At 44.2% G+C, this 17,002-nt stretch overlaps 1 protein-coding gene across 3 annotated transcripts in view; it reads left to right on the plus strand.

The window, feature by feature from the left end:
• atp8a2 (ATPase phospholipid transporting 8A2) overlaps positions 1-17,002 on the plus strand; it is a 624,855-nt gene that overhangs the window by 204,479 nt on the left and 403,374 nt on the right. For all 3 annotated transcript variants that reach the window (XM_078545400.1, XM_078545401.1, XM_078545402.1), the window contains 4 exons: positions 11,161-11,288; positions 11,987-12,064; positions 14,104-14,192; positions 15,439-15,483. In XM_078545400.1, coding sequence (XP_078401526.1) covers positions 11,161-11,288; positions 11,987-12,064; positions 14,104-14,192; positions 15,439-15,483 — 340 coding nt within the window. The remainder of the gene's footprint in view (positions 1-11,160; positions 11,289-11,986; positions 12,065-14,103; positions 14,193-15,438; positions 15,484-17,002) is intronic.

The following is a 17,002-nucleotide window of genomic DNA, read 5'->3' on the forward strand; positions in this document are numbered from 1 at the left end:
ACCAAGTTTTGTGGTATTGGTTTTAGACACACAGTTGATCCAATCAGCATGCTATTGCCTTGTGGAGAACAGCAAGAATATTTTAAGTGAACAACACTTCCCAATCTAAATTCATTCATGGGAAGAAGATTCTGCTAATAGCTGTTTAAAATTCTAGCCAAGGTTTTGTGTTCCTACATATTTCTAACCTTTTTACCATCTTCCAGTCCACAACAAACTGGCAGTGGTAACTTTGAATACTTCGAAATTGCTTATCCATGAACTAAAGGAAGAAAATGGCCTGGATTCCATTGTCGGCAGCAAACCCATAGTGCTTGCTGCTGACCATGAAGAAAGCAGCCCACAAGCTTCTAACTGTCTCTGTGGCATGAATTTCCCCTTTGCCGATGTTAGTTTGGTTCTGGTGTCCACTCGAAAGCATCTTCAGGTGTCCAGCAACAATGATGTCATCAAGCAAGCTAACCAGTCAATCACATCGAAGAACTCTCAGCAACAGCAAAGCCGGAAATAAAATACACTGATTATCATTCATGTTTTATAAATTTTACAGAGAGCACAATAAAGATGAGTTAATGCACATGGGAATAAGGTAGAAAGTGAAATATCATAGCATTTTTAAAAAATGCTTTTATGATATTAAAAACCTATGAAATTTTATCATCATATGAAAATTTGACATTCCACAAATATAGAATTAGCTTTTCAGTGCCAGGGAGGTTATTCAGGAGTTGTTTTGACATAAGGTGATGTTAAAAGCAATTACACCTCACTGAACAAAGCGTAACTTGTTTGGAGGTTTTTATAGCAATATTACAGTATGAAGATGAAGTTCATGACATTTTAAGTGATTTTTAAAGATTGCTGTCAGTCTCGACGTCAGTAGCGTACCCTTTGGAGGAGCTGGGCATTGCTGACAGCAATCTCCGCACGCAACTATGCATGAGCAGAATTTTTCGCTCGGCGTGCAGGCGCGCACACGACACGCTCAAGCGTAAAATAGCACGATGACATCAGGTGAGCGTCCTGACGTCATCGTGCACTTGCGCAATATTTCAGTTGGCAGGTGTGTGTGGTTGCCGGAGCCGCGCACGCCATTAATTAAGAGGCCAGTTAAGGCCATTAAAAAGTCAATTGATGGCGATTTTTCATTGCCCGTGCAATTTTGCGCTTGTTGTATGGGCAAAATGGACAGGCGGCCAGCCGACAATCTCAAAAACCTCATCCCCGGTCGGGATAAAAAGAGTCAGCAGCATTGCCAGTGTGATTAGCGAGGAGTTTGGTGAATAGTTTGTTGCTGGTGACTTATTGGTATATGGCAGCTTCATCTCTGTTTGGGGCTGCATTGTTAGCATTTCCAGGCTTCATTTCAAGACTCCTTGATGTCTCCAAGGACCCTGGAGAATTCGGACCCTTGTGGACCCTTCCAGATATTAGACAGCCTTCAGTTATCCTGGTAACGGGGATTATGGCCTCCGCTGGAGGCACCTCCTCTGAGGAGGAAGAGAGGGGCAAAAGGGCAAGGAAGCCACATGTTCCAATGAAGTTTCCAGGGGAGCAACCTGTAGGAGGAGAGGCGCAGACACAGGGACCACAAGGCCAGCTCTCAGTCCAAGGCGGAAGGGGCTGCAGAAGATGCCACTGTCCTGCTGCCAGGTTTTACTGGTGGTGATGCAGCTACCTCAATATGTCCGAGGTGCAGTGCCGAAGGAGGCTCCACCTGTCAAGAGAGACAGTAACCTCCGTCTGTCAGATGATTCGGCCTGAGATCACTTCCGACTGTGTGGGTGGACACCCCATGCTAGTAGCTCTGAAGATCACAGTGGCCCTCAACTTCTGTGAGGTTCTTTCCAGGGGTCAGTGGGGGATCTGTGTGGAGCCTCCCAGTCAGCTGTCCGTGGTTGTGGATACAAAATTGGCTGAAAAATAGGAAGTAGAGAGAAATGGTCAATGGATATTTTTCAGGCTGGAGAAAGGTTTGTAATGGAATTCCCCAGGGGTCGGCATTGGGACCCTTGCTTTTCCTGATATATATTAATGATCTAGATGTTGGTGTGCAGCGGACAATTTCAAAGTTTGCAGATGATACGACGTTTTGGAGTGTTGTAAACTGAGGGGGACAGTGTAGAACTTCAAAAGGACATAGACAAGTAGCTGGATGGACAGATAGGTGGCAGATGAAGCTCAATGTGGAGAAGTGTGAGGTGATGCATTTTGGTAGGAAGAACATGGACAGACAATATAAAATAAGGGGCAAAATTTTGAAGGGGTGCAGGAGCAGAAAGACCTGGGTGTATATGTGCATAAATCATTGAAGGTGGCAGGACAGGTGGAGAGAGCAGTTAATAAAGCATATAATATCCTGGGCTTTATTAATAGGGGCATAGAGTACAAGAGCAAAGAGGTTATGCTGAATTTATATAAGATACCCGTTACACTTCAGCTGGAATATTGTGTACAGTTCTGGGTGCCACATTATAGGAAGGCTGTGAACACATTGGAGAGAGTGCAGAAGAGGTTTACAAGAATGGTTCCAGGGATGAGAAACTTCAATTACAAAGATAGATTGGCGAGGTTGAGACTATTCTCCATGGAGAGAAGGCAGCTAAGAGGAGATGTTCAAAATCATGAGGGGGCTGGACAGAGTAGATAGGGAGAAGCTGTCCCCACTTGTAAAAGGATCAAGAATGAGAGGGCACAGATTTAAAACTATTTGCAAAGAAAGCAAATGTGACGTGAGAAAACCTTTTCACACAACAAGTGGTTCAGGTCTGGAATGCACTGCCTGGAAGTGTGGTGGAGGCTGGTTCAATCGAGGCATTCAAGAGGGCATTAGATGATTATTTGAATAGAAACAATGTTCAGTGGTGCAGAGAAAAAGCAGGGCAACGGCACTAGGTCAGAATGCTCATTTGAAGAGCTGGTGCAGACACAATGGGCCGAATGACTTCCAGTGCCTTTAAATTCTGTGATAGTTGCATGAAGCTGGTGACAGACGCTCTGTTCAGGCAGGTATTGACTTTCATTCATTTCCATACAGATAAGGCTAGCCAGGCTGAGTGAGCCAGATGCTTTGCAGCGATTGCTGCGTTCCCCCACATCCAGGATGCAATTGATTGCACACATGTGGCCATTAAGGTGCCAGCGGGACAGCCAGGTGCCTTTGTCAACAGGCAGGGATTCCACTCCATGAATGTGCAGATAGTGTGTGCCCATAGGATGCATATTCTGCAAGCCTATACAAGGTACCCTGGCAGCTCCCATGACGTGTACATCCTGAGACACTCCCAGGTGCTGAGGCTCTTCAGTGCTCCAGCCCGACTGGATAGTCGGGCTGGGTGACAAGGGCTATTCCTTGAAAAGGTGGCTTATGACGCCTCTCCGCCAACCAAGAACAGAGGCAGAGCAGCAGTATAACAGGAGTCATGCCTCCACAAGGGCAATAATGGAGAGGACCATAGGTCTTCTGAAGACTTGCTTTCGAAGCCTGAACCGTCCAGAGGGAGCACTACAATAACTCCCAGAGCGGTCGCATTCTGCGCTCTCCACAATCTGGCACTGGCAAGGGGGGACCCACTGGAGGAAGAGGATGTTGTCACAGCTGCATAGGCCACAGATGATGAATCCAGTAGTGAGTCAAGAGGAGCATGGTGAGGAAAACGCTGAGGGTGTGGAGGTAGACCTCTATAACCTCCAAGAAGGCAGGGATGCCTTGATCCAACACTCCTTCAGCTAGGCTGCCAAGTAAATGCTACCTCATGCCAGGGCTACTGCCTCCATCCCAGATGTCTCAAATGACCCTTTCCTTTGACACCAAAGTCCATTCAGTGCCTGTGCAATAAACTTTTGAGCCACCCACATCCAGCATTACATACTGGCGTACCCTGCACTACATTAATTGAAAAAGGTGAAGCATGCTCAGGCCATTACGGCAAAAGAAAATTTATCTGATCTTGACAGTCAAAACAAATGGAACAGAACCTTCTCTGGTCTTCAACCCCAGACCAGTTAAAATAAACAAAACATTGCACAACAGAAGATCACTCATGACCAGTCCCTCTTGAAGGGCCATGAAGGCTCGAAACGTTAACTGATTTCTTCTCCGCCGATGCTGCCAGACCTGCTGAGTTTTTCCAGGTAATTCTGTTTTTGTTTTCCTCTTGTGCCCATGGTGCTTTAAATTACATTTGAAAGTGCTACTTCTTGGTGCTCCCCCCTCACTGACACCAGCATTGGAGATAGCCTGCCGACTCTGCTGTCTTGTTGGCCTTGATTATCTTGGTGATTATCCTCTGGCCAGTGGAGCCTGTGCTGTCCCTGCCTGGGAGAGAGCGGCCACTTCTATGGCTGGCATCACCCCAGTCGCCGCAGCCTCATCAGATGCCACGGCTATAGAAACATAGAAAATGGGAGCAGGCGTAGGCCATTTGGCCCTTTGAGCCTGCTCCGCCATTCATTATGATCATGGCTAATCATCCAACTCTATAGCCTGCTCCCGCTTTCCCCCCATATCCTTTGATCCCTTTCGCCCCAAGAGCTGTATCTATCTCCTTCTTGAAAACATACAATGCTTTGGCCTCAACTACTTTCTGTGGTAGTGAATTCCACAGGCTCACCACTCTCTGGGTGAAGAAATTTCTCCTCATCTCAGTCCTAAATGGTCTACCCCGTATCCTCAGACTGTGACCCCTGGTCCTGGACTCCCCCACCATCGGGAACATCCTTCCTGCATCTACCCTGTCTAGTCCTGTTAGAATTTTATAGGTTTCTATGAGATCCCCCCTCATTCTTCTGAAATCCAGCAAATATAATCCTAACCGACTCAATCTCTCCCCATATGTCAGTCCCACCATCCCAGGAATCAAGTCTGGTAAACCTTCACTGCACTGCCTCTATAGCAAGAACATCCTTCCTCAGATAAGGAGACCAAAATTGCACACAATATTCCAGGTGTGATCTCACCAAGGTCCTGTATAATTGCAGCAAGACATCCCTGCTCCTGTACTCGAATCCCCTTGCTATGAAGGCCAACAAACCATTTGCCTTCTTTACCATCTGCTGCACCTGCATGCTTACCTTCAGCGACTGGTGTACGAGGACACCCAGGTCTCGTTACACATTCTCCTCTCTCAATTTGTAGCCATTCAGATAATAACCTGCCTTCCTGTTCTTGCTACCAAAATGGATAACCTCACATTTATCCACATTATACTGCATCTGCCATGCACTTGCCCACTCACTCAGCTTGTCCAATTCACACTAAATCATCTCTGCATCCTCCTCACAGCTCACCCTCCCACCCAGCTTTGTGTCATCTGAAAATTTAGAGATATTACATTTAGTTCCCTTATCTAAATCATTAATATATATTGTGAATAGCAGGGGTCCCAGCACCGATTCCTGCGGTACCCCACTAGTCACTGCCTGCCATTCGGAAAAAGACCCGTTTATTCCTACTCTTTGTTTCCTGTCTGCCAACTAGTTTTCTATCCATCTCAATACACTACCCCCAATCCCATGTGCTTTAATTTTACACGCTAATCTCTTATGTGGGACTTTGTCAAAAGCCTTCTGAAAGTCCAAATAAACCACATCCACTGGATCCCCCTCATCAACTCTACTAATTACATTCTCGAAAAATTCCAGTAGATTTGTCAAGCATGATTTTCCTTTCGTAAATCCACGCTGACTCTGTTCAATTCTGCCACTGTTTTCCAAGTGCTCACCTATTAAATCTTTTATAATGGACTCTAGAATTTTCCCCACTACCGACGTCAGGCTGACTGGTCTAATTCCCTGCTTTCCCTCTACTTCCCTTTTTAAATAGGATTTAGCTACCCTCCAATCTGTAGGAACTGTTACAGAGTCTATAGAATCTCAGAAAATGACCACCAATGCATCCACTATTTCTAGGGCCACTTCCTTAAGTGCTCTGGGATGTAGATTATCAGGCCCTGGGGATTTATCAGCCTTCAATGCCATCAATTTCTCCAGCACCATTTCCCCACTAATACTGATTTCTTTCAGTTCCTCCCTCTCACTAAACCCTGTGTTCCCCAACATTTCCGGTATGTTATTTGTGTCCTCCTTTGTGAAGACAGAACCAAAGTATGTATTTAGTCAGTCAGCCATTTCTTTGTTCCCCATTATAAATTCCCCTGTTTCTGACTATGAGGGACCTACATTTGCCTTCACCAATCTTTTTCCCTTCACATGCCTATAGAAACTTTTACAGTCAGTTTTTATGTTCCCTGCAAGCTTACTCTTGTACTCTATTTTCCCCTTCTTAATCAATCCCTTGGTCCTCCTTTGCTAAATTCTAAAGTGCTCCCAATCCTCAGGTCTGTTGTTTTTTCTGGCCAATTTGTATGCCTCTTCCTTGGATCTAATACTATTTCTAATTTCTCTTGTAAGCCATGGTTTGGCCATCTTTCCTATTTTACTTCTGTGCCAGACAGGAATAAACAATTGTTGCAGTTCACCCATGCGCTCTTTGAACGTTTGACATTGCCTATTCACCGTCATCCCTTTAAGTAACATTTCCCAATCCATCATAGCCAACTCGCGCCTCATACCATTGCAGTTTCCTTTATTAAGATTCAGGATCCTAGTCTCAGAGTCAACTACGTCACTCTCCATCTTGATGAAGAATTCTATCATATTATGGTCGCTCATCACCAAGGGGCCTCGCACAACTAGAGTGCCAATTATTCCTTTCTCATTACACAATATCCAGTCTAGGATGGCCTGTTCTGTAGCTGGTTCCTCAATGTATTGGCCCAGAAAACCATCCCGTATACACTCCAGGAATTCCTCCTTTACGGTATTGTTACTAATTTATTGTTACCCAATCTATATGCAGATTAAAGTCACCCATAATTACAGATGTTCCTTTATTGCATGCGTCTCTAATTTCCTGTTTAATGCCATTTCCAACATCACCACTACAGTTTGGGGGTCTATATACAACCCCCACTAATGTTTTTTGCCCCTTAGTGTTTCTCAGCTCTACCCATACAGATTCCACACAGTCGGAGCTAATATCGTCCCTCACTAATGCGTTAATTTCCTTTTTAACCAGCAATGCAACTCCACCACCTTTTCCTTTTTGTCTGTCCTTCCTAAATACCCCTGGATGTTCAGTTCCCATCCCTGGTCACCCTGCAGCCATGTCTCCATAATCCCGAATATATCATACCTGTTCACATCTATTTGCGCGGTTAATTCATCCACTTTATTGTGAAAGCACCTTGCGTTAAGGCACAAAGCTTAAGGCTTGTCTTTTTAACATTACTTGTCCCGTTCCCACTATTTTTCACTGAGGCCCTGTTTGATTCTTGCCCTTGATTTCTCTGCCTATCACTTTTCTTATTCCCCTTTCTGTCTTTTGTTCTTGTCCGTGATTCCTCCTACTCTGACTCCTTGCATAGGTTCCCATCCCCCTGCCATTTTAGTTTAAACCCTCCCCAACCATTCTAGCAAATATTCCCCCTAGGACATCAGTCCAGGTCCTGCTCACGTGTAACCCGTCCAGTTTATACTGGTCCCACCTTCCCCAGAACCGGTCCCAATGTCCCAGGAATCTGAAACCCTCCCCCTCACACCATCTCTTCAGCCATGTATTCATCCGATATATCCTGTGATTTCTACTCTGACTAGCACGTGTCACTGGTTGTAATCCTGAGATCACTACCTTTGAGGCCCTACTTTTCAACTTACTTCCTAACTCCCTATATGCTGATTTTAGGACCTCATCCCTTTTTTTAACCTATGCCGCTTGTACCAATATGTACCACAACCACTGGCTGTTCACCCTCCCCCTTCAGAATGTTCTGTAGCCACCCTGAGACATCCTTGACCCTAGCACCAAGGAGGCAACATACCATCCTGGAGTCTCGTTTGCGGCCACAGAAACAGCTATCTATTCCCCTTACAATTGAATCCCCTATAACTATTGCAGTCCCACACTTTTTTTGCTCCTCCCCTGTGCAGCAGACCCAACTGTGATACAATGAATTTGGCTGTTGCTGCTTTCCCCTGAGAGGCCATTCCCCCCAACAGTATCCAAAGTCGTATATCTGTTTTGCAGGGGAATAGCCACAGGAGATGCCTGCCTAGCCCTCTTGCTCTGTCTGGTGGTCACCCATTCCCTTCCTGCCTGTGGATTCTTTGCCTGCGGCCTGACTACCTCTCTATACGTGCTATCCACGATGATCTCCGCCTCGCGGATGCTCCACAGTGTCCCCAGCCGCCGCTGCAGCTCTGAAACCCAGGCTTTCAGGAACTGCAGCAGTAGACACTCGCCACACACATGCTGGCCCCGGGCACTGGAAATGTTTCCAGCTTCCCACATAGAGCAGGAGGAGCATACCACGGCTTTGAGCTCTCCTGCCATGACTTACCCCTTTAAATTAAATTAAATCTTTTGGAAGATACTTAATATTAAATAATATCAATTACTCTAGGGCCCTTCCTACCTGCTCCTCATTGTTACAGAATATAGCCCTTACAAACGATGAACCACAAAATAAGAACTTAAGAACTATGTGATAAAAGTAGTAAATACTTACCCGACCGTACTCACGGTACTCAAAGCATCACCTCATTCCCTCCTCACCCAGCTCCCTCAGTCACCTTTGTTTTCCCAGCTCCTTTTCAACTCCCAGCTCCTCTCGCGCTCCTCTTCAACTCCCAGCTCCTCTCGCGCTCCTCTTCAACTCCCAGCTCCTCTTGCGCTCCTCTTCAACTCCCAGCTCCTCTTGCGCTCCTCTTCAACTCCTGATTCCTCTCGCGCTCCTCTTCAACTTCTGATTCCTCTCGCGCTCCTCTTCAACTCCGGCTCCTCTCGCGCTCCTCTTCAACTCCTGATTCCTCTCGCGCTCCTCTTCAACTCCTGATTCCTCTCGCGCTCCTCTTCAACTCCCGGCTCCTCTCGTGCTCCTCTTCAACTCCTGACTCTTCTCGTGCTCCTTTTGCAGAGTGGCAGAGGAGCTGCTGCCGTCATCCAGAGCACCCTGAGAGAAGCCCGCAGAGACAACAGGCAGCTCTTGCGCCAACGTGAGGCCGCTCTGAACCTCCCTGCTCACCATTGATGGACAGGCACCTAGCTGGGATACTGGGTGCCTCATCCATCTCCCACACGGGCACTGAGGTCATTGGCTGTGTGAGGGTTTTCAGAACTGAGCGCAACCCCAGGAATCCCTTATTCTGTTCCTGGAGCTGCCTTTCCATGAGAGTTGCCACTCTCTCAATGGAGGAGGCAGTGCGCTCGGCCATGAGGGTCAACACAGTGCTCATGTTCCGCATGGACTCCTCCATGACAGAGACCATGGCACGCGTACCCTCATGGATCTCCGCCAGATCCTCCCGCACATCTCACTGGACATCCAGCGTCTGTCATCTAATGGATGACTCCAGAGGCTCATCATCTGCCTTCGACTGAGCATCGTCCTGGTCTCCAGTAGTCCTCTGAATGCCGGCACCCTGGGCACACTCTACCTGCACCTCGAGCGAGTGTGAAGTGCTCTTACTGCTGTGCACTGACATTCTAGCTGAAGATCCACCACCCACCAAGATGCTGGCATCTGTGCTGGTGCCTGGTTCAGAGAGTAGGTGTGAAGCAGGTGCATCTGGAGCCTGGTGGTCCTCTGGCATCAGGGTTGGGTCTTCGGGGTCCTGCAATTGGCTGCGTGGTGGCAAACCTAAGGGAGAACAATGACATGTCATTAGTTTAAGCTATCACACTGTCACTGCATGCCAGGCACCCTGGTGGGACCATGGAGATCTGCATCATGGTGCCATCATCTTTCAATGGTCAATGGGGAATCCAGTTTTGAGGCCTCAATCAATGTTGAGACTACATAAGAATGTTTGCATCATCCGAAACTCTCACCTCTGTGCACTGCACTCTTACCTTTGTCTGACACCCCAGCCTCTCCATGGCTGGTTGACCGAGGTGCCTCTCCAGCTCCAAGGCGTCTTGTTCATATCTAGTTAGGATTAGGAGGTTAACAGGGCCTCCACTGGTCTGTGACATTTCAATGTTGTAATGGACCGTCTTCTCCTGAAAGGATAGAGGAGCATTGATTATTCCACTACCTGCAGCGCCATTGCAGCTTGGCCAACCCCACCTGAGGAGCACCTTGCAGTGCACATCCGAGTCATAGCCCCTGAGCCGCAAGGCATTCAGGCCAAGCTGCCAGGGCTCGCCCCCTTGGCCAGCTCCAGCATCTTTGACAATTGGCACTCGGAATATAACACCCCTGAGCTCCACGTGGCGCTGGCCAGCCCTTAACACTGCAACACATTGTTCCATGCCAACATGGTACTCACCCTTCCTGAGCACAGCAGGTCATTAAACCTCTTGTGGCACTGGACCCAGGTGTGCTGCACCACATCATGACTGCTGACCAGCACTGCCACCTCCTCCCAAGGTCTTTTTGTAAGCTGTGGTGGCCTCCTCCTTCCATCCCTGGGGACAAGGGTGTCCGTCTTGGCAGCCACCTCCTCCAGGAGGACTACGAGGCACTCATCAGAAAACCGGGGAACTGAGCGCCCACCTGATCTGCCCTCCTGCCTGGTGTCTGCATGGTATCCATAATTTTTACTCTCCTGACAACAGCGGAGATGTCTTCGTCGCCACAGCCTTCCAGGCCCTGACTCTGCAGGTTCCAAACCGGCCGCTGGGTTGCCATTGGACCTGACAGGCCCCCGCCTGCCCCTTCCAACCATTGATAGCCGCCGTTCATGCTCGGCCCGCCAGCATGAAATCACCGTCGGGGGCTGATTGTGGGCAGCGGGCCATTTCCTGACTGCGCCTGCCCACCAAACTCAAAGTTCTGGTCCATGTGTGGACACCAGAATTTGTCAGTTTCACAGTTGCAGTGATGGTGAACTTTGACAGGTTTCGACATCATTATGGCCGCAAAATCTGGGCTATTGTAATTTGTTGAAGATGGTACCCACTATAGAAGATGTATGTATATGACAGGAGTCATATATTGCGGCTAAAATCTGAAATAAGTTCTGCTGTATTATTTAAGTTGTAAGTGCAACCTAAAAATGATTTAATTAGGCTATAAAACTATGTCGTCATGTGATGCAACATAGGTTTGGATCTGATATGTGTTAAACAATTAATTGTAACTTTGTTTCTTTTCCTAGGTACTGTCTCAGCTAATTTTGGGTACAACCTTCTTACCTTCATCATCCTTTACAACAATCTTATTCCAATCAGCCTGCTAGTAACATTGGAAGTTGTCAAATTTACCCAAGCGCTCTTTATTAACTGGGTATGTGTATTTTTTAAAACGTGTGTTATATAGATAATGTATTGCTAGCTCCTGAATGGCTCAATGAGTTTATTCAGTGGGCCAAGCAGACCAGAAAGTTTTGATTCTTGGTTTTGTTGACCAACCTGGCAATAGAAAAACTGCAATTATCTGTTGCTGTGTTCCTGCTCTTGATTGCTGCCCAGTGATACCTCTTGGAATTAGTTAGTGTGAATATTAGCTGGACAGAATGGAGCATCATCTTTGATAGTTCCTCATAATTGAATGACTTACACATGAATAATAACCATTTTGGTAAAGTACAGGATAACTCCCATAGATCTATACCTCAGCAAGAAATGACCTTGAGGAAGGGAGAAAAATTGTTAAGAAAGGAAGAAAAAATGATGAACGATATCTTTGTAAATATCAAAGGAATAATACTTTCATCAGCTTTAAGTAATTTCCTTCATTGTACAGTTGCATTTTTTTTAGCGTATTTGCTATATTTTCCTTGTGCTTAAGGGAAATAGTATAATGCACAATATTTGACAATTATCTTTGAGCAATGTGTCATTAGATATGGAAACAAATTATTATTTTTGATCATTCAGTCCTAGAGTGTTTAACTTGTAAACTAAATTGTAGTTACATGTTTAAATTGTAGTACATGTAAGGGGCTCTGAATTGGATGTCTCATTTGTCCTTGGATATTGTAGGATATGGATATGTACCATCCAGAAACAGACACGCCTGCAATGGCTAGAACCTCTAATCTGAACGAAGAGCTTGGCCAGGTGGGCATCATCTACAATATTTAAATAGCAGAATTGTTCTCGCTGAATTTCCAATGTTGTTTTTCATGAAGCAGAAAATGGGATATAGTTGACCTTTGCTTTTATTTCCAGCAAAATACTTTATTTTCTATTTGCCATGGATTAATTTAAAATGTTAAAATATATTAGACTTTAATTTCGAACTTTAGGATCTCAATGTTATAATGTTCTTCCCTACAATAATATTTTTGTATTTATGGCTTTATGACTGTTTCCTTAGGCGTTTCAAAAATCCCATTCTTGGTTCGTGCAGCTTCTGTCAACAAATTTTTAGAAACCATGTTTCTAGTAGTGTACATTAGATATTCTTTTGGAGCTTTGATTGCCCTCTCCGTGAATAGAGTTGTAATGAATAGCAATTGAATACTCTTGGGAAAGTTTCCTGCATTAAATGTGTGTATCATTCCAACTGTTCTCTTCTGCAAGCCCTATTCCTTTCCGTCCACAGTTGGGGAGCATTATTTTAGCTGTTTAGACCCTAAGCTCTGGAATTTCCTCCTTAAAACTGTCTGCTTCTGCACCTTACTCTTCCTTTTAGCCACCCCTTCTCATATCTCCTCCTTTGGCTTGGTCAAGTTTTTCCCCATTATGCTTCTGTCAAGTGCCTTGGAGCACTTTTCTATGTTAAAAGTGTTATCTAAGTGCAAGTTGTTGTCTTTTTTTTTGAAGTGTAGTCACATTCCTTGAAGGTGTGTTGCCTGTTCAGCTTTGAATGTGTTAGATATCAGAGCAACAGTGTTGTTTAAACCTAGTATCAGTCATGCTAATACTTAAGTGAAGTTTGAAGCTCCAATAGCTGAGCCATCTAGGAACATAAGGCCTGCTGCACCTGGAATGTTTGACTGATGACACCTTGACCTGTCAAACTACATTCGTTAATATTTTTAGATAAATTGCCCAACCATCAAAGTATCTTTACCTTTAATTTTTGAACAAAAAGCATTTGCTTATTTCCTGTAGGTTACTTCCTATGTTTCATTTTGAAGCTTAATGAAGGAGTAGTCTACATTTGACCTTCAATTTCACAAGTCATACATAAAAGACCACATCTAAATGACACACTACAACACTTCAATTCAGATCCTGTTGTCATTGAGTTGTGGAGAATACTATACATCGTAAACTCAACTTACACATATTCTACAGAATGATTGCTTTAGAGCATCTCCCAAGAGATTTTACAGTAACATTAATGTGGCAACTGGCTTATGCAGTGCTTTCACAGGATCCCCTGAAATTGATTCAATTCAAAACCAAGGGTGACTGTATGCTAACACTTCTTAATTTCCATAAGTCATCCATGAACCTTGACAATAAGTGTCAACAAGCTGTTCAACAATGAGAGCATCACAGTTTAGTCCAATGTTGTTCTCATCTGAAAAGCTTAGTTCCAACATTGCTTATTGGTTAGTGATCAGGAGTGGGAGCGTTGGGCTTGGATTATTTCCTCACACCTCTCCCGAGTTAGCAATGCTGAAAGTATTTGTAATGCCACTAATAACCACTAATAAATCTGCCCCAATCATAGATGGACCCTGGCATCATCTTGGTGTCTATGGCTAAATTCTTAGCCATGAGAAGCTGGATCCTATTTTTCTTCAACCTGAAAATTTATGTCATAGTACTCTGTCTATTATCTGACAAGAAATACAAAGTGTTGTAAAAAGTTATTAAATAATGGGCAAATAAAACTCAGATATAACATGACAATAAGAATGTGTCATTACACAGAACATTAAAACCATCATGAATTATGTACCCTTCAGCAATTTGACTGAACAGCAGGGTGTAATCTGGTGGTTTGATCAGTCAGTTTAGATTATCATCTAATCAAGAAGAACCATATCTGAAGTTCACCCTAAAAGTCAGGACCTGCAAAGAGTTGGAATGTGTACACAGATATTTATTGCTGTGGTAAATAAACCCCATCTGCTCTTTCATTTTAAACATTTAGATTTGTGAAAGATTTAAATGTGGTTTTTTTTGTTCTTCCCTTGCAGGTCAAGTACATATTTTCGGACAAAACTGGCACCTTGACTTGCAACGTCATGCGGTTCAAAAAATGTTCTATTGCTGGCATTACATATGGGTAAGGGCACAAATGAGCAGTCCAGACAACTGCTTATTTTTGGATTTTGGTTTAATTTGAATTATCTAGATATCTGGAATATATTTCTCAATAATGGAAGAGGAAAGGTAAAGCAAAATGATACAAAGCACCTAAATAGTCCTCCAGTTTACTGCACAAAACCAGTAGTGCTTAGAAACCATCAATTGTGCTAAACAGGGTTCTTTCATTCTTACATATTTGGTCCAGTTTGTCCTCATTTGTTGTGTGCCACATCCCTCCCTGTTGTCGTTATCCACGTTACTTGTTATCATTGTTGAGAGAGAAAAATATACCCCTTTTTCAAAAATATTTATGAAAACTTACTATGAATCTAAATTCATGGACAAATCAGAACAGCTAAAAGTAATTAGCTAACAGTAAAATAGTCATTCCTGAGAGGTCAGCTGGCTTTGAGTATCTGAGCTGTATAAACCTGGTTCGATCCTTGATCTGTACTGAGCTAGCATCTCTCAGCTGGTTAGTGATTGTGGCACTCCCTATGCCTTAGGAAGAGTCAGCATTATCACATCTAATCATTATTCATCAACCTATTAGAAGTGTAGACTTTTTAGATGTTTGGTGACAAAATGGTGAGGTCATGGCTTGTTTGCATAAAAATCTAATGATGCTTATCAGTAAGATGTAAAGGGCCCATTTGAGTGAGGTACTGGAGGATAACTAGCATTTATGGAACCATACCCTAGCTAGCAGTTGGGATCTTGATGGAATGGGAGAGGAGAAAATAGGCCGAAAATGAAGGAATGGGGTAAAGTAGTAAAAATGAAATTGGAGGTGTATCAAAACATTTGATTCACTCTGAAAAATCAAGTTTAAAGTGCATTGTCTGGAGAAGTACAAAAGATTAAAAAGATACTTTTATTAGATGGTTTTTGCCACAGAGGATTTGATGACACCTGGTGTCTTCGCACTGTGATGGTATCTCCATCCATAGGATATTGTAAGAGAAATTCTTTAATATGAGAGAAACAGTGTTAAGGATAAGTTAATGGTTGATCACTTTTATTATTATTTTGTCATTTGCAGAACCAGATTAATCAATGTAATTGCCCTTAGTTTTCTAGAGAGTGAAAGACTCAGAAATTCATTGTAAGATAAAATCCACAAAACGTACCTGGCCTTGTCCTTTGTGTTATGGTTATTTTCATTTTATGCATCTGGAGCTGGTACACTCTGTGTGCAATAAATTCTCATCTCTTTCTCATAGTCATTATCCAGACTCCGACACCGAGCGCTCTTCTGACGATTTGGGGTAAGAGAACCTTTTTAATATTCTACCAAGTTTCATTTGCAATAAGTATTGTATATTACACATTACATTTGGGCAAGGAAGTTTTTTTTTTAGTACTGAATATCACTGAGTTGCTTTTGATTTGGCATTAAAGGTCTCCAACACAGTGAAGTATCCATGATAGACTGTCAGAGGTTAGACACTTAGGTAAACTGTAATAATAGCACTCGATTGGCAAGGATGAATACTGAGTTCTGAAAACATAAAGAGTATTGACACATGTTACTCCCGCCACATCAAGGGCAGAGATTAATCGCACATCCCTGCTATTATTGGCAGAGATACCATCTGAATCAGATTGGGCAGGTGGTTGCATTGTGGTAATGTCACTGGACTAGTAATCCAGAGGCCCATGCTAATGGTCTGGGAAGTGGATTCAAATCCTACCATGGCAGCAGGTGGAATTTAAATTTAATTTTTTATTTAATTCATTCATGGGATGTGGGCACCGCTGGCTAGGCCAGCATTTATTGCGCATCCCTAATTGCTCTTGAGAAGGTGGTGCTGAGCTGCCTTCTTGAAACGCTGCAGTCCATGTGGTGTAGGTACACACAGTGCTATGAAGGAGGGAGTTCCAGGAATTTGACCCAACGACAGTGAAGGAACGATGATATATTTCCAAGTCAGGATGGCAAGTGGCTTTAATAAAACTGAAATGAAAAGATAGTCTCAGTAAAAGTGACCGTGAAACCATTGTCATAAAAACCCATCTGGTTCATAAATATCCTTTAGGGAAGGAAATCTGCTGTCCTTAACTAGTCTGGTCTACATGTTACTCCAGACCCACAGCAACTTGATTGACTCTAAATTACCCTGAATTGGCCTAGCAATTCATTCAATTGTATCACACCGCTATGAAGTATTAAAGGAATAAAACCGGACGGGCCTACCTGGCGTCGACCAAGGTACCAGAAACGACAACGGCAAACCCAGCCCTGTCGACGCTGCAAAGCCCTCCTCACTAACATCTAGGGGATTGTGCCAAAATTGGGAAAGCTGTCCCACAGACTGGACAAGCAACAGCCTGACATAGTCATACTCACGGAATCATACCTTACAGACAATGCCCAGACACCACCATCACCATCCCTGGGTATGTCCTGTCCCACCGGCAGGACATACCTGCCAGAGGTGGTCGTACAATGGTATACAGACGGGAGAGATTTGTCCTGGGAGTCCTCAACATTGACTCTGGATCCCATGAAGTCTCATAACATCAGGTCAAACACGGGCAAGGAAACCTCCTGCAGATTATCACCTATTGCCACTCCGTAAGTAAGGAGACCAAAAGTGTACTCAATACTCTAGGTATGGACTCACCAGTGCCCTGTACAGTTGTAGCAAGAGTTCCCTACTTTTATACCCCATCCCCCTTGCAATAAAGGCCAACATTCCATATGCCTTCCTAATTACTTCCTGTACCTGCATGATAATTTTTTGTGATTCATGTACGGGAATACTCAGATCCCTCTGTACCACA

Source organism: Cetorhinus maximus, chromosome 7, assembly GCF_964194155.1.
Source record: "Cetorhinus maximus chromosome 7, sCetMax3.hap1.1, whole genome shotgun sequence".
Lineage (NCBI taxonomy): Eukaryota > Metazoa > Chordata > Chondrichthyes > Lamniformes > Cetorhinidae > Cetorhinus > Cetorhinus maximus.